Genomic DNA, 22,630 nt, shown 5'->3' with positions numbered 1-22,630 from the left:
CGGGCAATGATTGAAAACCAGTTCACCTGACCATATTTCTCATTGGATGATGTGTGTGATTTCTTGACAATTTCATTAGTCTGAAAAGGCTAATATAGAAATGGCAAGAGAGCCTTCCTATCATGTAAAATAAAAAGTACTACTACCGTAATTACCAGAAGCTAAACTGAAACATGATAACCTTTATGGAAATTGGTCCTGGACATTGAATTAACACATAAATTTTCAAGCACATGCCAACTCATGATTGGCTGGAGCATGACTGAGCAATAATAACGTCCTTCTTTATGAAAAAAACTGAGAGGCATGATTAACAAGTATGATAAGTGGGATATTTCAGAGAATATATTCAGTTCCCCAAAGCTCCCTGTTGTGCACATGAAAACTCTTAATTTGCTTACCCCTGACTGACAACCTTGGGGATCAACTTTGCAGTCTCACATTTGATAGTCCCTATACTTTTGTCAAACCACTAGAATGCTCTGATATTTGGACCTGAGAATCCACACTCTCAAATGTGGAACTGCACAAATGCAAGGAGCAGAACAAATTCTGCTTTTCAGCCTTTTCCCCAGACAATGGATAGAAAGGCTGGCCAATTACTCTTTGGTTTTGACCATCTCATATGCCGTGACAGAGGGCAGAATTTACAACCAAAAGCAGCAGGAAGGACAGCTGCTTTATTTGGATCTTTTTTCCTTTCTAATCTATGCACAGTACAGTCTATTACTACTACTACTACTACTACTACTACTACTACTACAGCAATTTTATATACCACCCTTTATCAAAAGATCTTAGGATGGTGTACAACATTAGAAATACATTACAAAACATCAGTGATAAAAACATAACAACCGTCTAATCCATTGCTGCTACAGTCACAGTAGTGCATGGCTATTTTTGTGTGTCAGAAAGTGCTGCATTAATTCTAGGGAGGCAGAGGACGTGGACCTTGCCTCTCCCTGCCCCTGCCTCCCAAAGGAGCTTCCCTGAACCGCTAGCCCAACACAGCAAGGGTGCAATGGATTCTGCTGCGCTAGTGATGGGAGCCTAACCCAGGATCATCTGTTTCATGAGATCACACAGTTGGGGCCTATTTCTCTCAAGCTACGTATGGAGAATAAAAGGGTTACCCGTGTTTCCGATGGTATGCGTATCCAGGTTACATTCATGTAACTGTGCAGAAGATTAAGCTTTGCCTCCAGAGACAGAATCAAACTAAGAAAGGAAAAAGAGGAAAGACCACATACCATATAATCACTGAAAATTTACAGCCATATAATCACACTTAATCAACAAAAACAGAAAAAAATATCAGGTTTAACAAGAGTACTTTCAGTTACAGATCCCCACGCTCTCTTAAGGAAATAAGCTAGGGGGGAAAGAAATAGTCCTACACTGGGCTTGCTATGGGAAATTTGCAGCCTCACATTGGTCTTGCCAGACTGGGGCAACCAACTGGCATTTTGTAGATGGCAAAACTCCACACCCAGCTAGTGAACTATGCAAGAGATGTATGTGGCTCAAAAACGATATAGTTATTTGTTCTAAGAACTGATTTTAAAAGGGCAGGCTAATCAAAGGTTACCAGGCATTTTAGGCACACAGATGTCCACAAGGTGTTGAAGTGTTAATTATTTAAAAGAGATCTTACTTGGCCAGCTTGGAGTTATCATTGTCATCCTTCCCCCACTCCCAATCTTTCCCAGGATCAACCGCAAAGTGCAAAGGTAGTAACTTGTGTTCAGAATCAGTCAGAGGGATCACCGCTGAAGGAAAGAGGAAAAGATCAGAAGTGAAGAAATTAGGTGGGAAAAGGATGAGAAACAACAGTTGGCTGAAGAAAAGGGGGAAAGAATTTTAGAAGCATTTGTTCAAGACACTGTGTTAAACACTGTATTTTTTTTCATAAGAAATTGCTTATTTTGCAAACAGTGACACCTTTGTATATCATGTGATTTTTTTCATGATGAAGAAAAATAGTCATCAGCTCTCAGAGATGGCAATTAGGATATTATAATATGAGATAACCATAGCCTCTTTCGTAGATCTCAGACTGACCACATCTCTAGCCAAAGCATTTGACAAAATGAACACAAACCTTTTCTTTTCTTTTGGTTTGGTGGACAGGGTTAAAGCAAATGTTTTGAAAGCTGAAATTATACTCTTCTGCTTTCACTTTCATTTACAATATACTGTCATTCACCTGCAACCTCCAAGGAAAGTGGAATATAACCCCAAATAATTAGTAGGCTATTGACTCCAGATTTTACTGAGTCATAATACCAGTCTCTGAACACTAAATCTTAGTTGCTGTGACCATCCTGGTCATTTCAACCAAAAAGGAAATAAAAGTGTTCTATGCAACCTGTGCAGAATATGCATAGGTACACTGTTAAAATAAAGCGATAAGCAAGTTATACATCTATACCTTGAAGTGCAGACCTCCACAAATCAATTTCTAATATTACATTGTCGATCAGACTTTACAGTCCACCACATTGTCTTCGATGAATGTTCTTCTCAGTTTTCAGGCTGCAACCACAAATCTAGCAAAATTATCCCACGTTGATGGCCTCTCAGCTGATTCCCTCGTCGCCCACTGGAATGCGGAGTTAACCAGGGCTATTGACTGTCTGGCTCCGAAGCGCCCTCTCCGATTGCATGGAGCCCGGACAGCCCCGTGGTTTTCCCTAGAGCTAAGGGCGATGAAACAATCGCTGAGACGGCTAGAGCACTGGTGGTGGAAAACTCATTCTGAATCTGACGGGACAAGGGTTAGAGCTCAGCGTTGAGCCTACCAAGTGGCGAAAGCGACGGCAAAGAGGACCTTCTTCACCGCCTCTATTGCATCGGCAGAAAACAGAAGCAGGAGACTCTTTCAGGCGGTTCACAATTTAATGGAACCACTTGTGTCATCGGGGCTCAGTAAGCACCCTAAGATCTCCTGCAATGATTTTGTAAAGTTTTTTGCAGATAAAGTCGCTCATATTCGGAAAGAGGTAGACACCACCATGGGAGTAGGACCAGGGCAGGAGAGTGCCAGAGTCCTATCTAGTCAAGTTGCGTGGGATCAATTCAAATCTGTTACCTCCAAAGATGTGGACGTGTGAAACTGCCCACCTGACTCCTTGATCCTTGCCCATCCTAGTTAATAAAAGCGAGTTGGGAAGGGCTGGGCAATGGGCTCCGCAGGGTGGTGAATGTTTCTCTCTGTGAGGGAGCCTTCCGAGACCCACTGAAAGAGGTGGTTATTAAATTGCTTCTTAAAAAAACATCTTTAGACCCGGCAAGTATGGCCAACTATCGCACAGTCTCAAATCTTCCATTCTTGGGCAAGGTGATTGAGTGGGTGGTTGCTGAACAACTCCAGGCATGCCTGGTGGATGCGGACCATTTGGATCCCTTCGAATTGGGATTCAGGCCTCATCATGGGACTGAAACTGCCTTGGTCACACTGGTCAATGATCTCCGGCGGGCTAGGAACAAAGGTGAAAGCTGTTTCCTAGTTCTGCTGGATCTCTCTGCGGCCTCTAATACCATCGACCATGAAATTCTTCTGGACCATCTAGAGGGGCTGGGAGCTGGGGGCACTGTTATACAGTGGTTCCGCTCCTTCCTCCTCGGCCATGTCCAGAAAGTGGTGTTGGGGGATGAGTGTTCAGATCCCTGGGCTCTCACTTGTGGGGTGCCTCAGGGTTCTGTCCTCTCCCCCATGCTTTTCAACATCTACTTGAAGCCACTGGGAGAGATCATCAGGAGGTTTGGGCTGGGTGTTCATCAGTATGCGGATGATACCCAGCTCTAACTCTCTTTTAAATCGGAACCAGTGAAGGCGGTGAAGGTCCTGTGTGAGTGTCTGGAGGCAATCAGAGGATGGATGGTGGGCTAACAGATTGAGCTTGAACCCTGACAAGACAGAAGTACTGTTTTGGGGGGACAGGGGGCGGGCAGGTGTGGAGGACTCCCTGGTCCTGAATGGGGTAACTGTGTCCCTGAAGGACCAGGTGCACAGCCTGTGAGTCATTTTGGACTCACAGCTGTCCATGGAGGTGCAGGTCAATTCTGTGTCCAGGGCGGCTGTCTACCAGCTCCATCTGGTACGCAGGCTGAGACCCTACCTGCCCGTGGACTGTCTTGCCAGAGTAGTGCATGCTTTGGTTATCTCCTGCTTGGACCACTGCAATGTGCTCTTTGTGGGGCTATCTTTGAAGGTGACCCGGAATCTATAACTAATTCAGAATGCGGCAGCTAGACTGATGACTGGGAGCGGCCGCCAAGACCACAACACCGGTCTTGAAAGACCTACATTGGCTCCCAGTACGTTTCCAAGCACAACTCAAAGTGTTGGTGCTGAGCTTTAAAGCCCTAAACAGCCTCAGCCCAGTATACCTCAAGGAGCATCTCCACCCCCATCTTTCTGCCCGGACACTGAGGTCCAGCTCCGAGGGCCTTCTGGCAGTTCTCTCACTGCAAGAAGCGAAGTTACACTGAACCACGCAGAAGGCCTTCTCAGTAGTGGTGCCTGCCCTGTGGAATGCCCTCCCAACAGATGTCAAAGAAATAAACAACTATCAGACTTTTAGAAGACATCTGAAGGCAGCCCTGTTTAGGGAAGCTTTCAATATTTGATGAATTGTATTTTAATATTCTGCCGGAAGCCGCCCAGAGTGCACAAAAAAACATTAGTTTTTCCTTTATATAGTATGGATCTGCTCCAAAGAACAGTTCTTAAATAGTATGGCTCCACCCAAATAAATGATATCACCAGCAATGTCGCAGTGTACTGGTCTGACTTGAGAGGAAGAATCTCAAAATGTTTCTAAATCTGGATCTGAGAGAAGACAATGCCGACCTTACACCTGAAAGAACGGTCAAACTCCTGCTTGAGAGAAAGGCAATTAGGCCAGATTCTGGATGGCAGAGCATTCTCAAAACATCGTTATGTATCACCCATGCAAATGCGGCTACTTAGCAAGAGGGCAGTGCAGCCAGCCTGCAGGAACTAGGTTCATCTTTGGTCCTTGCTCACCCCAGAGTGTTGGCAGCAGGGCTGACAGATCACACAGAAATTGATTACAAACTTCCCTGTTTATTGCAACTGTGGGCTGAAGAAGGAGAATGTTAAACTATAAACTGGCACCACTAAATACTTACTGGCAAAACAGAATGATTGCCAAAACATTATTGCAAAAAAGCAGATGTAATTGTAACAGCAATTTGTTCAGTTGAGAAGAGAAACACTGAAAGTGTATTCTTCCTTGTGCTAATTAACATTCAATAAAAACAAGCATTTTGAGGCCAGAAATACCACAATTCTTCAAGCCTCAAGTGCTGAAAAATAATATAATGCCCTCTAGCAATTTGTGCCACAATGAAAATGTTATATAAATGTGCAAAGAATGTGTTTAATTCAAATTATTTATCTTCATTTTACCTCCCATTTATTTCTGGGAACTGGTATCCCCCTCCCCATTTTTTTAGAATGCATTTTGGGGAAGGAGGTATTTCCATAACACTGGTGACAGCTATCAACAATACTGAGGCACTTTGCAGAAACTACCACATACATTTTAGAGGTTTTTTGTACAACTGCCTTTAAAAAAAGAATGAAAGACTCAGCTTTCTTATGTGTTCTGTTGCTGCTGTGCTACTAAAAGCCACTATAGGTGCTCTTGCTGTGCAAACACTCGGCCATGCACATTTCCAGAATCTTTGGATTTGCAAAATCACAGGCAATGCAGGTCAAAGTAATTCATCAAGGCTATCGGGGGACGGGGGGACGGGGACACCCCCAACGAACAGTTTTGGTGACAAACTTGGAGGCAAAGACTAAAGTATCTGAATAGCTGTAAATTAGGTATCCTGCTTACTGTAAGACAGCTACAATGAGAGAACACACTAAATGTCAGGGGAAATAATAATGTTTAACACGCGCATACTGCTTTCAAATGTTCAACGCATGTCATATTCATTTTCTGTCTGCAATTCTTACAAGGGAAGTATGTAGTATTATCTCCCATATTACAGGTGGGGAAACAGGCTGAGAAACCGTGGCTTGCCTAGGGCCCCTCAAGAAGCTCACAGGAGAGTTGAGATTTGACCTGGGAACTTCCTGATTTGCAGCTCAGTCTGTTAGTCACTATGCAAAATAAACTATTTCAAAAGGTTACACACTTTTTGGATGTACGTATTTGAATGTCAGGGCTACATTTATATAGAAATTGGTTACAAGAATCTTAAAAAATAGAAAACTATAAGAGTTTACCGAAAGGCCTCTTGCAAGAGAAAGTATTTTTCCAGGATTGGTGAAGATAGCAGTCACAGGTAAAAATGTAGCAGATTGTAACATTAGTACGGTTTCACCAGGTGGCACCAGATCACAGCAACCCACTCTGATTCAGACAGCATGTAGCACAAATCCTTTAACAGCCATAGTTGCCATCTGCGTTCAGAACCAGTTCACATGCACAAAAGCAATGTTGTCATAGAATCTTAGGAGTTGGGAGGGACCCCAAGGGTCATCTAGTCCAACCCACTGCAATGCAGGAATCTCAGCTAAAGCATCCATGACAGATGGACATCCAACCTCTGCTTAAAAACCCCCAAGGAAGAAGAGTCCACCACTTTCTCAGGGAGTCTGTTCCACTGTCGAACAGCTCTTGCTGTCAGAAAACTTTTCCTGAGGTTTAGTCGGAATCTTTCTTGCAACTTGAAGCCATTGGTTCAAGTCCTACCCTTCAGAGCAGGAGAAAACAAGGTGACAGCCCTTAAGATATTTGAATATGGCTATCATATCTCCTCTCAGTCTCCGCTTTTCCAAGCTAAACACACCCAGCTCCTTCAAGTACTCCTCGTAAGGCTTGGTTTCCAGATCCTTGATCATCTTGGTTGCCTTCTTCTGCACACTTTGCAGCTTGCCAACATCCTTCTTAAATTGTGGTGCCCAGAACTGGACACAGTATTCCAGGTGTGGTCTGACCAAGGCAGAACAGAGTGGTACTATTACTTCCCTTGATCCGGACAATATACTTCTGTTGATGCAGCCTAGAATAGCATTAGCTTTTTTGGCTGCTGCATCACACTGTTGACTCATATTAAGCTTCTGGTCCACCAAGACCCCTAGATGCTTTTCATATGTACTGCTAGTAAGCCAGGTGTCCCCCATCTTATATTTGTGCATCTGGTTCTTCCTCCCCAAGTGCAGAACGTTACATTTGTCACTACTGAAATTCATTTGTTAGCTTGTGCCTAGTTCTCCAATCTGTCACGGTCATTTTGAATTCTGATTCTGTCTGATTCTGGCAGCATTAACTACCCCTCCCAGTTTGCTGTCATCTACAAATTTGATGAGCATCCCCTCAATTCCTTCATTCAAGTTGTTTATAAAGACGTTCAACAACAACGGACCCAGGACAGAATCCTGCGGCACCCCACTGGTTACCTTTTCCCAGGATGAAGAGGAACCATTAATGAGTACTCTTTAGGTTCATTCCACCAACCTGCTACCAATCCACGTAACAGTTACCTCGTTCAACCCATATTTTACCAGCTTCCTCAAAGAATATCATGGGGGACTCTGTCAAAAGGCTTACTGAAATAAAGATGCACTATGTCCACAGCATTTCCCTGATCCACCAAGCATGCTACTCTGTCAAAAAAAGAAATGAGAGTGGTCTGGCATGACTTATTTTTGAGAAACCCATGCTGGGTCTTAGTTATCATAGCGCTCTTCTTCTAAGTGCTCACAGACCGACTGTTCTGTTCTAGGACCTTTCCTAGTTCCTAGAACAGATAATAAAGGTTTATAAACAAAAACAGATTTCTCCATCTCAAGACAACCAAAACAAAAGAAACTGAAACAACCTATTTTCTTTTAGTGGCTACAGCTAATGTCTTTTCAGGTTATTTCTCTCGCCCAAGGAAAACATAAATGATTGCATTCTTCATTAGAGGCCGTATTCTGCATGACTGTACCAACAAAGTCAATCGCTAGAAGTCAAAGTTGCAAAGAACTCTGCATGTTTTTATTTGCATAAAAAGCTCAGAAGCATAGTAGGGAATATGCTTTGGAAAGGCAAACCCTGTCAATAATGGCATTCACTATTTATTGAGCTTGGACAGTTAGATCCAGTTATAAAGTTAACTGCGTCAAAAGCCAGAAGTTTGCAGAAGCTCACCTGTGTTTGCACACAGCAGCTCTTGAAGGGGTGATGTACGGATTATTCTACAAACCTCTCACGTGTCTCATGCTAAAAGAAGTTCAAGCTGGGCCGGGCCTATGAGAGCATGCAATGGGAGAGCTGCTTTCGAGCTGTCCAGGAATAAAACACAGAAATGTATTCAGCCTCTCCTCCCATTAAAGGGATGGTTTGCTGTGTAACTTTCTCTCAAGATATTCGCATCACTGTTTGCTTCATCCTAATACGAGAAGAGTCATGAAAATATTATCAGCCACTGCTGCAGAGAGCTAGCATTTTTCAATGGCTTCTTTTAAATAGAACGTTTGTTTCATATTAATTTGCAAGCACTTGAAAATAAACATGTGGGCTGTGTGTCTTCACATTCATTTTTAAATTACTCCACGGGAAAGATGCCTAAAAATAGAATCCTAAATATCTAAAACGTAGTATGGCAGACATTGCTCCAACAGCCTGCTGTTAACAATTCATAAGTGGGCGCATGCGTTGCCAGATATAATGTGTGGTTTTTATGCTGGCTTTCCCAAACAGCAGCTCTCTATTAACCCCACCCCAGCCTGCAAGTTGTTATTTTTTAAACCTAGGAGTGTTTTAGGAGTCTTATACAATGCTGAGAAAGGGCACTGTGGAAGCCCCAATGTCCTGGTGAGCAGTGGGGAGATTGGGCTCCCTTGTGATGCTCAGCTAGAGGTCAGGAAGGCTCCTACCCCCCCCCCCCAGCAGAGCGAGCTCCAAATACCCTGCAAGCAGGATCCGGATTGAGGCTGCTCAGCTGGGGAGTTGCAGGCTCTGTCACACTTTTCCATTGAGGGGTGCCCAACCCCAGCCCCAGTTGCTAGGTGAAAGCCTTCTGTTTCTCCCCACACCCCAATCATAAGCGTACCCCAGACATTACTGGAACACTGTGGGAGGTGATATTCACATTCATAACATTTAAAAGACCAGGTCACATGGGTGTTTGCAGACCTTTAAAGGACAACACTAGCAGCATGGAATTAAACCATGGGAAAGTGCTTGGCATGGCATAATTGTAAAATTTATGCCTGTCTCCATCTCTGTTGCCTTAAAAAGCCTCCAAAATCTCATTGCCTTACTTGCTCTTGACACCAGCAAGTAAATGGCATCCCATGAGGCAGTTCTGAAATGGGAAAGGCATTGAGATTCATTTAGTTCAATCTGCTCTGTAACAAGATTTAGTGGCAAAATATGGATTTTAAAAAATAGTCTTTTGTACAGAGTTTGAAGCTCATTGCCTCTAGATCAGTGTTTCCCAACCGGTGTTCCGCGGCACACTAGTGTGCCGCCGGACGTTGCCTAGTGTGCCGTGGGAGGGAGGCGGGCGAGTCAGGCTAATCCTCCGACGAGCTCCACCTCCAGACCCATTGCTCAAATCCTTTAACCCAGGAGGGCGGGGAGGGGGGGGGAGAAAGAGAAAAAAGAAAGGGTGGAAAAAAAGAAGGGGAAGAGAAAATATTTTTTTTAAAAAGGAAAGAGAGGAAAAAAAGCGAGGGATGGAGGAAGGGGAATAAACAGAAGGGGAGGACAATGAAGAGGGGCGGGGCTTGGCAGGCAGCAGATAACTGGGGAGGGGGGCGCGGCTGGCGGCGGCTCAAGGCAGGAAGGGAGGAGCTGCCTCGCGGAGAGTCTTGGGCTGCAGAGATTTCCCGTTCAGGAGCGCGGGAGGCCACGCCGTGGATGGGAATCTCCTCCTCCTCTTCCTCCTCCTCCTCCAGGAGAGAGGGTGGTCCGCCCCACCGAGTCGGGCCTGCTCAAGCGTGGGAGCCTATAGTTAGAGCTCAGCTCCTTTTCTTGCCTTCCCCGCCCCCCCACGAAGCACATTTTCCTCGCCCCCCCAACCCCCGCATGTAGAATAGAAGCCCTCCAGCCTCCACGGTGCACAAACTCTCCCCTCTGCAATGAAGCGCTTTGTTGCATATCTTTGGTGAGGTTTTTAGGCAGTCTTGGTGCACCTTAAATCAGCGCTAATTGCGCCTGGACGCAGTATTTACTTCCGAGTAGGCCCCCTTCTCCCCCCCCCCCGGTAGCACCTGACGTTGCTATTCGTATCATCAGCTTTGTTTGTTGATAATTTAATTGTTTTAAAAGCATCATGCTAAAGAGCTCTCTCCCACCCCCAGACCCTTGGGCAAAACAGAAACGCACACATACACAAACACAGAGATTGAGCCCTGCAGGTTTTATGAAATGAATGGATTCTGAATGCCTGTTTCAGTGGCTTGTCCGCCTTAGGCTGCTGGGCCAGACACCTGTTACACGGTGCAGTCCGTAAGCTGTGAGCGCTGCTACCTGCCGCCGAGACCACGTAACGACAGTCTTGAAAGACCTACATTGGCTCCCAGTACCTTTCCGAGCACAATTCAAAGTGTTGGTGCTGACCTTTAAAGCCCTAAGCGGTTTCGGTCCAGTATACCTGAAGTAGCGTCTCCGCCACCATCGTTCAGCCCAGACACTGAGATCCAGTGCCAAGGGCCTTCTGGCAATTCCCTCACTGTGAAAAGTGAGGTTACAGGGAACCAGGCAGAGGGCCTTCTCAGTAGTGGCGCCCGCCCTGTGGAATGCCCTCCCACCAGATGTCAAAGAGATAACCATTACCTTCTATGCTGTTACTATTTTTTTTTTTTTTTACATAAGTAAAAAGTGACCTTTCCCCATCTGGCATGGTGGTGTGCCTCGAGATTTTTTTCATGAAACAAGTGTGCCTTTGCCCAAAAAAGGTTGGGAAACACTGCTCTAGATATTCATAGGATTTGATCCCTCCCACTCTTTCAGAAGCACTTCATGAAATATATAATTTTCTACTCCTTTCCTAATTAATTGAGATGTTTTAATTTGCTTTTTTCTTCCATCCTCTATTGTTCTTACTTGTCTCTTTGTGCTTTCCCTTTCCCCTGTGTATCTAGTTTTATTGCTGTTCTGAAGACTCTTCAGTAGTTAACTCACTTTACCTAGTTATGAAGGCAGTGTCAATGTAGCTAAGGTGGAGCTGCTGAGGAACAAAAGGGAAGTATCAGAATGCTTGAAGAAATCACTGGAGGGGAACCCCTAAAGCGATAACCCCCACCCAAAAAAGCAGTGTAATGAGGGCCAAGCATGTGCAATGAGAAAAGAATACTGAGTTTCTGTTGGGAGATTAAAAACCAGAGAGAATGAAAGGGCAGGAATGAAAATCTGACCTCTTATTGAGTTGTTCTCAATGATCCACACTGTATATTCAGTGTGCTGTGACATGAAGTAGTAAAAAAAAAAGAAAAAGGAAAAAAGCTTCACCAGTAAATTTCTGTGCATGAGGCAGCTGCTAAAATGTGCATGAGAACAGCCAGTAAAAGAAGTGGCAACTTCACATCTGTGAGTCTGATTGAAAATTGGTAAGAACCGTTGAGAAGCAGTGGAAATTCAATGGCAACAACCCTTGTATCTTATACATATTCAGTAGAGCCTTCACAGAGGTAATTACACTAATCAGTAAGATGCAGCTGGCTAGAGGGTTTTTCATCTCTGAGAATTAGCCAAAAGTCAGAATAGCTTCAAAGCTATAGAGAGCAATGCTGCAGAACTAAACGATATTAGGTAGGAGATAAATTTTGGAAGGGCTACACATCTTGTAGCAAAAAAGCAGCAGCAAAAATATTGTCAGCTTAATCTACAGCACTTGAAGGAAGATTATAGCTTGGAATTTTTACTTGAAAGCTGTATTCAAACATGGAAAGGACTGACATCCTTTTAATAATAAGAGATGCACCTTTGCAATCACTAGCGGACTTGGCCCACATTCCTATATGGAAAGGGGGTTGCAAATGGTCCCAGATCAAATAAAAATATAGAATGAATTTTTCTTCTACCTTTGTTCTTTTGCTGCAATTTCCCACAACCTGCCAGGGAATATCATCTAATCTTTTAAAATGTATTTCGAAATGTCTACTGAGTAGGCACCCACAATCACAGCATTTCTTTCCTTCATAGTGTCTCCTTGTACTGTTGAAATCAAAGCATGCTTTGAGCAACACTGGAATAAAGCCATCACACTTATCCATTTATGGGAAACCAGTCCTTTGGCAGAAAGAGTTACTTGTGCCTTTGAACCGGCAAATTCATGAATAAAGGCAGCTAAAAACTCATGATTTAAAAAATATCAGCACAACAGCTGCTTACTTTATACAGCAAGATCTAGAAATCAAGAGGCCTGATTCTAGCTGTGCTCTGCACAGAAAAAGGATCTTGAAATAAAAAAGATCTGTTAGAAGGTATAAAATGTCTTCATGTGGGAATTCAGCATCTTCAGATATATAAAAGCAGAAGTCTGGAGTATACAAAACAAACAAATTGTTGCATTCTGGACATTACTTTGCAATATCCCTGAGTTCCATCATATGCCTGCATGAAGCCCTAGGGAGGATATCCTCTCTTAGTTAGCAATGCCAAACTCCTCCCACTTTCTTCTCTTTGCTTGCTTAACAATTTTGCCTGACACTATTGGGAGGCACTTACCCAAAGGCTAGGCTTTTCCCATGATCTCCAGTACATCTGTGGCTAAAAGAACAAAGGCCAAACTAGGCCTGCTGCAGGGTATCTTGACCGCATGCATTTTTAAAAAGTGAAATAGCAGCCATGGTGGTGATGATGGGGATTCAGACCAGAAAACAACACTAGAGGGAACCATTTATTCATGTGCCGGGTGAAAGTATTGTGCTCCTGCTATTCATACTTCTTAAAACCCTGGAAGATGTTGTTTGTCTCATATCTTTGCCCACTACATTTCTATCACATTAGTGTTTGGGGGAAATAATTTTAATCTTTAACCAACTTTGCTCATAGTTTTTTGTCATGCTTCTGGATTCATTTAAAGTGGAAGGCCCAGAATAAATTGGGAAATGACAGTCCCAGTATGAACTTGAATTGTTAAGTTATGGGAAGGAGTCCCTGCTACGGGTGCTGCTCGCCCATGAGGCTTTACTGGTGGAGTTATGAGGCATGTCTCTTAGCCTGTACAGTGGTACCTTGGGTTACATACGCTTCAGGTTACAGACTCTGCTAGCCCAGAAATAGTACCTCGGGTTAAGAACTTTGCTTCAGAATGAGAATAGAAATCGTGCTCTGGCGGCGCAGCTGCAGCAGGAGGCCCCATTAGCTAAAGTGGTGCTTCAGGTTAAGAACAGTTTCAAGTTAAGTATGGACCTCCGGAATGAATTAAGTTCTTAACCCGAGGTACCACTGTATTGACTAATCTCTGGAAAATACTTTTGCCAAGGTTTTTTGTTTATTTTACACATCCTAAGATGCCGCGATTCTTTGAGGATCTTTCATAGTTTGAATCTTTTACTAGTGTGTTTTAATTTTTTTATATAGAGCTAGTACACTGTTTTTAGTATTTTGAATAGCAAAGAGATATAGACATTTTTATATAGAAATGAATGTTGGGAAGAAGCTACTTCTCTTCTTGCACCAACAGAAGCTGGTCCAATTAAAATGTCATCTTAACTATTTTACATTCCTTCATTTGCACGGTGAGTTGCAGTTATTGGAACGGCACGCTGCCTTGCCATAGAGTTGTGAGAGCTGTTCCACTGAACATCAAAACACTAAGGAAAAAACAATGTGCTCAAGACAAATGAAATTTCCCACATTTCCATCATCTCAGTGATACATTTTCCAGTGCCACATGATGAATACAGATGATGTGCCATAGATTACACAGAAGCTTCAACTCTACATTAACAGCAAGCCTAAGCCCAGTCTGTTGACAAGACATGTGCAAAATAACCTAGTTGCCTTTACCAAAGGTGCTAGCATTTTAACACAGTGCTCTGCATAATATGGTCCAAAGACTAAACCAGTCTTCCCTAACCATAGCGGAGGAGAACTTGTGGCATATCCAATAACTCTCTGGAATTATCTGGCATGGATGCTGGATTAATGAGGATTTCTGGTTCCATTAAATAAAGAAATGTAGAAGTTGAGGGAAAGGTAGGTAGTAGCCACATTTAGACAACCATATATTGGCTCAATATTTCATCTGAACCAGGAAACCATGTGTGCCAGCTTCAGAACAAGTCAGGGTCTTAAACCATGGTTTGGAATTGGAGTCTGGGTCCTCTGCCTCGGAACACCAATGACTTACCTGGTATACCTTTCACTTTTTAGAAAGGCAGAATGCAGAAAACAGATCAGAGAAAATAGCAAGGAAGATGGAAGAACCAAACGCTGCCCAATCACACCACCAACAATGGATGAGTACAATGTTAACTTGGAATTGCCGCTTCTACAAGCTATGGTGGCAATGATTCAAAATACTACAGTGTGACCCATAAAATACACCTTCTAGAGATTCATATGAACGGATTTACATTTCAAAATATTCATTTAAACAACCTTAAATCAATGACTTCCCTTCTTCTCTTTCCGTGGTTCATTTTGCACACCAAACATCCGTGCATATTTTACATGAACTAAACCATTCAGTAAACCATTGTTGCGTCCATCGAAACTTATTTACACTGTTAAATTTATCTTAATGCTACCAGCATTTGTAAATGAACACAATTTTCATACATACAGTGGTGCCTCGCAAGACGAAATTAATCCGTTCCGCGAGTCTCTTCGTCTAGCGGTTTTTTCGTCTTGCGAAGCAACCCTATTAGCAGCTTAGCGGATTAGCGCTATTAGCAGTTTAGCGGCTATTAAAGGCTTAGCGGCTATTAAAGGCTTAGCGGCTATTAAAGGCTTAGCGGATTAGCGGCTAAAAGGCTATTAGCGGCTTAGCGGCTTAGAAAAAGGGGGGGAAGCGGGAAAAAATCGGAACACTCGCAAGACGTTTTCGTCTTGCAAAGCAAGCCCATAGGGAAAATCGTCTTGCGAAGCAGCTCAAAAACGGAAAAACCTTTCGTCTAGCGGGTTTTCCGTCTTGTGAGGCATTCGTCTTGCGGGGCACCACTGTATATTCAGTAAACAGTTTCCAGTCTTCTTTAAACGTATATAGTATTCTTTTTGTTCTCTTATTCTATATGTTAAATCTGCAAGTTGCACGTATTCCATCAGTTTAAGTAGCCATTCTTTGGTTGGGACCTTGCTTGCTTCCCATTTTTGGGCTAATAAAACACGGGCCGGTGGCTGCTATCATTTCTAACTCAGCATAGCGTTTATGATAGGCACATACAGATAGCATGCCCGTAGACAGTAGCTCTGCATTCCTTTCCACTAAAAGAAAACAATTTTCTTTCCTACTTGACATACCTTGTTCCCTTTGTTGATCTTTTTGCTCCATAGACACAAGAGCAGAGAAATGCGCTTGATCATAGGCAAGGACCAGAGGTGAGCAATGACATCGGTTAGGCATGACTTCCAAAGGCAAGTAAATTCCACCAAATGGAATTGGTGCAAATGCTGTGAAGAGAAACCAAGATTTTGCAAACATGTTGTGAAACTAGGAATATTTTAATATTGATGTACTACTTCATTCGGGACGCGGGTGGCGCTGTGGGTTAAACCACAGAGTCTAGGACTTGCCGATCAGAAAGTCGGCGGTTTGAATCCCTGCAATGGGGTGAGCTCCCGTTGCTTGGTCCCTGCTCCTGCCAACTTAGCAGTTCGAAAGCACGTCAAAGTGCAAGTAGATAAAAAGGTACCGCTCCGGCAGGAAGGTAAACGGCGTTTCTGTGCGCTGCTCTGGTTTGCCAGAAGCGGCTTAGTCATGCTGGCCACGTGACCCGGAAGCTGTACGCCGGCTCCCTCGGCCAACCCCAGAGTCGGCCACGGCTGGGCCTAATGGTCAGGGGTCCCTTTACCTTACTACTTCATTCATTTCCCATCACATCACAATCATGCAACGTGGCCTATTGGGCATGGTGCTGTTTGATTATAACCGCAAGAGAGCTTGCTTAGCAGCTGACAGGCCAAAATGAATTGCTGCTGGACTATGCTCATCTTGGAGGGTTGCAAATTGTGCAGGCCTTTCCTAAACGAGGATGATCTGTATATAGTTGCTCTCTTTACTGCATTCATAAGACACACAAAGTATAGTGAACAATGTCTGATATCAAAATATTTTCTTTTCTTTTTTTAATTTCTTTTTATTGAGTTTCACTTAAATAACCAAAAGAAAAAACAAATCAACAATTTCAAAAGAAATATCCATACATAGCACAAAAATAACACCAGTTTCCGTTACAGTTCTTTGTCTTCTTCCTTGAATCTTTATGATATCAAAATATTTTCAGCAATTTTAAAAATTATTGTTGGCTACAAATGTGCACTGCTGAATCTTACATTATTTTGGCTTATTCAGTTTATCACACAGAGTTTCCACGATTACTCCAAAGAAGATGCACTTAGAACTTATTTAGCATCTCTCATTCAGCCCAAGGCACAAACACACTTTGGGGTGAAATGTGTAAATTTCTACACATCATAAATGACTGAATCTCAATGAGACAAATTTTCTTAATGAGACAAAAGGTGGAATGAAGTACTACAGTTGCCACCTCTCACTCCCCTTTCCCTAACTGTTGATCAGGGAGAGGGCTGAAAGGGGAATACTGAGGCATGGCTGCCTATAGCTCCTTTGAGGACTGGCCGCCATTACAGGCGTTGAAATGGTTCTTTTCATTAGGAGATAAAAGTAATAACCACTAGGGGGAAAACCTGCATTGTCAGACACACTCTGGACAGGAAAAACACCAGCAGTGGAATTCTACCACCATTACTAAAACTCCTGTTCACTTATATGAAGCCTTTAAATCGTGCTTTTTGCCATTCTAGACAAATACTTCATTTCTAAAAGAGTAGATAGCACACCTACCAGGTTCCATAGTTTAACACAGTTTCCACTGAAATGAGTTTGTTTACTTACCGTATTTTTCGCCCTATAGGGCGCACCGGCCCATAGGACGCACCTCGTTTTTTTGGGGGGGAAACAAATAAAAAAAAATTATTTCCTCTCTCCCAGCCGCGGCTGCCGCCACAAGCCTTGTGCACACCTGCCGGAAGCACGGGGCGCCCTCTGGAGGGCTCCCCGTGCTTCGGGCTGCAGGCTGCCGCCCCAAGCCTCGCGCTCCTGGCGGGACCTCCCGCCGGGCGCGCAAGGCTTGCGCACACCCGCTCGAAGCACGGGGCGCCCTCCGGAGGGTTCCCTGTGCTTCAGGCGGCAGACTGCTGCCCCAAGCCTTGCACACCCGACGGGACCTCCCGCCGGGCGTGCAAGGCTTGCACACACCCGCCCAAAGCACGGTGCGCCCTCCGAAACTCCTGCCAGGCTTGCAAGGCTTGCGGATAGCTTCCTGAAGCCTGGAGAGCGAGAGGGGTCGGTGCGCACTGACCCCTCTCGCTCTCCAGGCTTCAGCGAAAGCCTGCATTTGCCCCATAGGACGCACACACATTTCCCCTTCATTTTTGGAGGGGAAAAAGTGCGTCCTATGGGGCGAAAAATGCGGTAATATCCCTTAATATCCAGCAGTTGCTATTATGCTACTGAGCCTGATTTAAGGCTGTTGTAGATATATAAAACCACTTAGGACCAGGATACTTGAAGGCACTCCTCTCTCTTACCAACTGGCCTGGCCACTGAGGTCAGCTAAGGAGGCTACCTTGGTTGTGGCCTATTCTGACATGGCTCTCTATCTCTCTGGGTGTGTAATATGAACTGAGTCAGGCACCCGCCATTTAGATGCTTGCTGAAGACAAGCGTCTTTTCTCCAGGACTTCTCTGGCTTTAAGCGCCAAATGGTTTTAATTAACCCCAGGTTGGATATTTTACTGTTTCTACATACGTATGTTTATTGTTCTATTTTTAATATTTACTCTATATACCAACCTAAGATTTTATTAAAGGTGGTATAAAAACATTTTAAATAAATAATTGCCAGCAAAATGACTCACCTTCTCCTCCCGAGTCTCGTAGCATTGTGTCTGCAACAACAACAATCGGTCGCCTTAATATATGTGCCAGGACAAAAACATGGAACTCCTCTAGGCTCTCATACACGGGATCTTCAGAGTTGTCAACTCTAGAAAACCAAGTGCAATGGCACACAAGTCAGAACTAAAGAAGTTTTCACCCCTGTCCTTACGGTTACTTCTTCTCATGCAAAACTGCATTTCCAACTCAACTCAAATATAATGAAAAACACAGAAGCCATTTTTATTCCTAACAGCTAATGTAAATAAAACAAATGCTTACATAGTTTCCAGAAGACACTCAGGACAGCTAAATTTTGAACTTGAGGTATATATAACAGAGTACAAAATGCACCTAGTTCATCAGTTAAGGAAGGCATCAACAAAGAAAGAATGGAATCCCCACCCCAAAGGAGGTACCAGGAAAGGGTTGAAGCTCCAACTGCATCTTAAAGAGAGATTACCTGGACTGCATCATTAACTGCCAGCAGACTGACCCCACTTCTCAGACAAGATTATTTCCTAAAGCAGTTTACAAATACCTTACAAAAATCTCAATAACAAATAACAAATCTTGGCTGACAAGTGGGGTATGAATATACAAAAGACCAAGAACATTGCTTGTGTGCAGGGCTCTTTTTCAGCTGGAGCTCACTGGACTGCAGCTCTGGCACCTTTCAGGTTGCTGCCATTGCAACATGTTTTGGTTAGGTTTTATTTGCCTTGTTTAATGTACTTGTAATGTATAATATGATTTTAATTTTAAATATACTAGCCGGTTAGTTTATGATGGTTCAAGTAGTGCATTTCAAAGCGTTATCTACCTCAGACTCTCAGTGATGGTTAAAATCTAAACAATTTTTGTAGTGGTGCCTGAAATATGTGTTAGTTGTTTGCCAGAATCTAATATGAAGGAAAGGGGGTTTATGGAGAATCCAGAAATCTTCTGCAGAGTAGAAGGAAAGGAGGACCTTTTTCTGCAGTCCCACTTTCAGCCACTTTCTGAAGATGGGAGAAGGGACCACATAAGAATATTAGGGGGGCAGGCAGGGGAAGCATGGCTTTGTTTTTTGCAGTCTCAGATGAGGACTAGACCATATGAAAATAAACATTTTAGCTGGAGTTCAGTCATTTCAGCTTTGTAATTTTGTGTCCATAGCCTACTTTTCAGGTGCCATGTGGCACCCAGCTTGTCATGGTGAGTTCTGGGCACCTCTATTTAAAACAAAAACAAAAACAGAAAAGCAGCACCGCATGTGTGCCCCCCCTTCTGCATTGCTGCACTCTGTGTATATTGCAATCTAGTTATCTACATCCAAATATATAACCTAGTCTGAAAAGTTGCTCTCAGGTTAAACTGAGTGGTTAGGATTGTGGCACACCTGCTGCCAAAGCAACAGTTCCACGTGGAGCAGACTTCATGCCACAGCCATAACATTTCATGTGGTTCCTGCTTTGCATCAATCTTTGTTTCTGCAACAAACATTTTTTCAAAGTCAAGTTATAGGTCAAGTTCCCTTTGGAACAAGAAAAGCACCTTAAGAATTTCAGCTTTCATATATCTTAAAGGTAAAGGTAAAGGGACCCCTGACCATTAGGTCCAGTCGTGGCCGACTCTGGGGTTGTGGCACTCATCTTGCTTTACTGGCTGAGGGAGCCGGCGTACAGCTTCCGGGTCATGTGGCCAGCATGACTAAGCCACTTCTGGTGAACCAGAGCAGCGCATGGAAACATCGTTTACCTTCCCGCCAGAGTGGTGCCTATTTATCTACTTGCACTTTGAGATGCTTCCGAACTGCTAGGTTGGCAGGAGCAGGGACCGAGCAACGGGAGCTCACCCCGTCGCAGGGACTCGAACCGCCGACCTTCTGATCGGCAAGTCCTAGGCTCTGTGGTTTAACCCACAGCGCCACCCGCGTCCCTCATATCCTTTAGGATGTGCTTAGTCACGAAGCCTTAGCGCACACATACTGCTGACACTCTCAAGTCACACCAAGAATGGCATTTCTGTGTTAAGAGGCAGGGCTGGTTCACACGGGGCTGTACGTCTCTTGGTTATTCATCCCTTGCTAGCTGACAACTGAATGTGTGAACTCACTCTCCTAAGAAACATTATGTTTGAGGTGATGTGAAAGTTCTAGCTGTAGTGTTTGATCAGTGATGGCTCATTTAGACACCACCACCCAACAAGGGAACATAGATGCAGGATTTATGCAGGATTTCTGACTGCCAGATACTGTGGGAAACAACAGGGGGTTATCACCACACCTTCTCCGGCATCTAACTGGTTAGCAATGAAATGACTGGATTCGATGCCTTATGCTACCTGTAAATAAACCTCGCTAGTGGCACTTTGGGAACTTCCCACCAGGAAACTTTGTTGACAGTTTTGTGTCATTGTATATTTCCTGATTTAATTCTTCAGAACTCTGAAAGTTGACAATGTTTGTACTTTTCTTTTCAAAAAAGAACATGTTTGCTTGCAAAATAATAAATAAATAACCTAAGATGCAACCAGCAGCAGCCCAGTCTAGCTCAGAACCCATTATTTCCTCTTTTTAAAACAGTTTGCTTTGAAGCTGACACAACTTTGAATGCTTCAAGTTTGTTCTGGCACCAGAGAAAACTGGCTCATCTATAATTCAAAGGGCATCATGCAAATTGGCCTTGGCAACAGCACAGTGAAATAACTGGGAGGTTCTGGGCTCAGAAGTGGTCTTGGAATGTTCTCTTCCCAAAAAGAGACAAGGACAGAGGGCTCCCATTTCTATCCCCACGCCACAGATTTTCACCTTGGATCCCGGCAAGGAAGGGGTTGCAGAATCAATTCCATATGTAGGGGCCATTCCCCTCCCCCACAAGCAACACACACATGGACAGCTTTAGGGGTAGCTAATAGAGAAAAGCCCAACCCAGTGTAGACTAATTTAGTTTCCATTGTTGAGCAAGTATATGAAAAAATGTATGAGGAGCCCTGCAATTCAGATCAAAACCTTGATCTGCAAATAGAATTAGTGCACTTACACTGTTGGAAAGCAGGTACCCTTATGCCCCCCCCCCCACTGGGCAAACAGCAGCTTTGGGCGGCAATTTTGAGAAATATGCTGCAGAGGACAATGGAAGAGGAACCCGTGGCCCCTGCCACAGCACCAATGCTGTCCCACAGTAGCCCTGATCTTACAGAAAAGATAAGAGATCCTGTTCATTGATTTCTCAAATCATACCTACTTTTGCCCTTTTATTAGCCAAGCAAGGCAGAGGTAGAGGTGAAAGGGAGAGGTCAAGCACTGACACGTGAGCAGCAAGTAAGATTTTAGAGGAGAATCATAGGCGGTGGGTGGGCACGTTAGCTGTGGCTGGTATGATACTGAAAAGGCTTTTCTGAAGGAACAGCCAGATTTAAAAGAGAAAACCTATTATACTTACCATGAAAGGTATTTCTGGATCCTATAAAAGCTACTGCCAGATTGGGATTTAGGTTTGGTGAAGCCCAACAGTCAACAGGCAACAAAGCAAGATTGCAAAAAATAAAATAAAGAATTCAAACAGGAAGCTGTCGTCTTAGCTTCTTCCCTTTTCAGTTCTTAAGCAACAAGCCAGAAAGCGAGGTGATTCAGTACTAGTATGGCATGGAGATGGCTTTCAACAGAAAGGATGCTTTAAAAATTCACTGAGACTCTCTGGTAGGAAAGGTAGAGAAGTATAATGGAGGAACTATTAGAAAAAGTAGACAAGTGATGAGGCGCATCAGAATAAACAGCTGCTGACAGCTCAGGTGGACTCTGGTGGCAGCTGTTCAAGCATCCAGACGTACATTCCTCTTGTGGGGATCTGATGAGACTGGAGACATTAGGAATTTGTGTGGAGTTCAGGTTAATTCCAGGTGGAGACCACTGCGGAAAATGTCCAGCAACCATAGGGTTGCCATGGTCTGCTGCCAAATGTGGGAGGATCGTGCCCATATTGCTGAGAGAGGGTTTGTTCTGTTGGGCATTGCAGGAGCAAGACTGTTGATTTCCTTTGAATCCTCCACACTGTCTGTTCCAGTGGGATGGGAGGACCAAAAATCCCCAACTCTGGTGGACCTTGACAGGAGTACTTTGGCTTGTAGGGATGGAAATGATGTTGTGAGAAAGACTTGTCACCAGGGCTGGGGGATGTTAGCTTTACAACATCACGATGGATCACCAGCCCAACATCACAGTGTTGAAAGTGAGGAACAAGCTGCCTCGGCTCCGGCCCTGCGAGGCATTGGGGTGAAACTGCCTCAGCTCACACCTGATCTGGCTCTGAGATGCTCTGCATAGAACTCCCTTGGCGAGTGGGCAGGAGAGGTAGCAAACTGGGAAGATCTGCCATAGCTGTAAGTGGTGGGTGCTGCCATTTAACTGAGCTGGGGAGGGCTGTAGCCAAATCTTGAGTGGAAGCGGAGCTAGCTGTAAAAATGTCTATTGCCTTTACACACTGTAATTTTGCTGCTGCTATCTGCTCCTGGTGGGAGAGTGTGGATTTCGTCTGCA

The 22,630-nt window shown here is 44.0% G+C and overlaps 1 protein-coding gene and 1 long non-coding RNA gene across 4 annotated transcripts in view; one reads left to right on the top strand and one right to left on the bottom strand.

Annotated features, from left to right (window-relative positions):
* The window catches only part of LOC310693704, a 354,955-nt gene that overhangs the window by 15,607 nt on the left and 316,718 nt on the right, over window positions 1–22,630 (top strand). The window lies entirely within an intron of this gene.
* The window catches only part of OTUD7A (OTU deubiquitinase 7A), a 117,348-nt gene that overhangs the window by 2,854 nt on the left and 91,864 nt on the right, over window positions 1–22,630 (bottom strand). For all 3 annotated transcript variants that reach the window (XM_083475671.1, XM_083475670.1, XM_083475672.1), the window contains 4 exons: window positions 18,093–18,220; window positions 15,453–15,602; window positions 1,658–1,772; window positions 1,137–1,221 (listed from right to left, as the gene is read on the bottom strand). In XM_083475671.1, coding sequence (XP_083331797.1) covers window positions 1,137–1,221; window positions 1,658–1,772; window positions 15,453–15,602; window positions 18,093–18,220 — 478 coding nt within the window. The remainder of the gene's footprint in view (window positions 1–1,136; window positions 1,222–1,657; window positions 1,773–15,452; window positions 15,603–18,092; window positions 18,221–22,630) is intronic.

Source organism: Podarcis liolepis, assembly GCF_965112155.1.
Source record: "Podarcis liolepis genome assembly, chromosome: 14".
Classification (NCBI taxonomy): Eukaryota; Metazoa; Chordata; class Lepidosauria; order Squamata; family Lacertidae; genus Podarcis; species Podarcis liolepis.
This window is presented reverse-complemented; position numbering and strand designations above follow the sequence as displayed.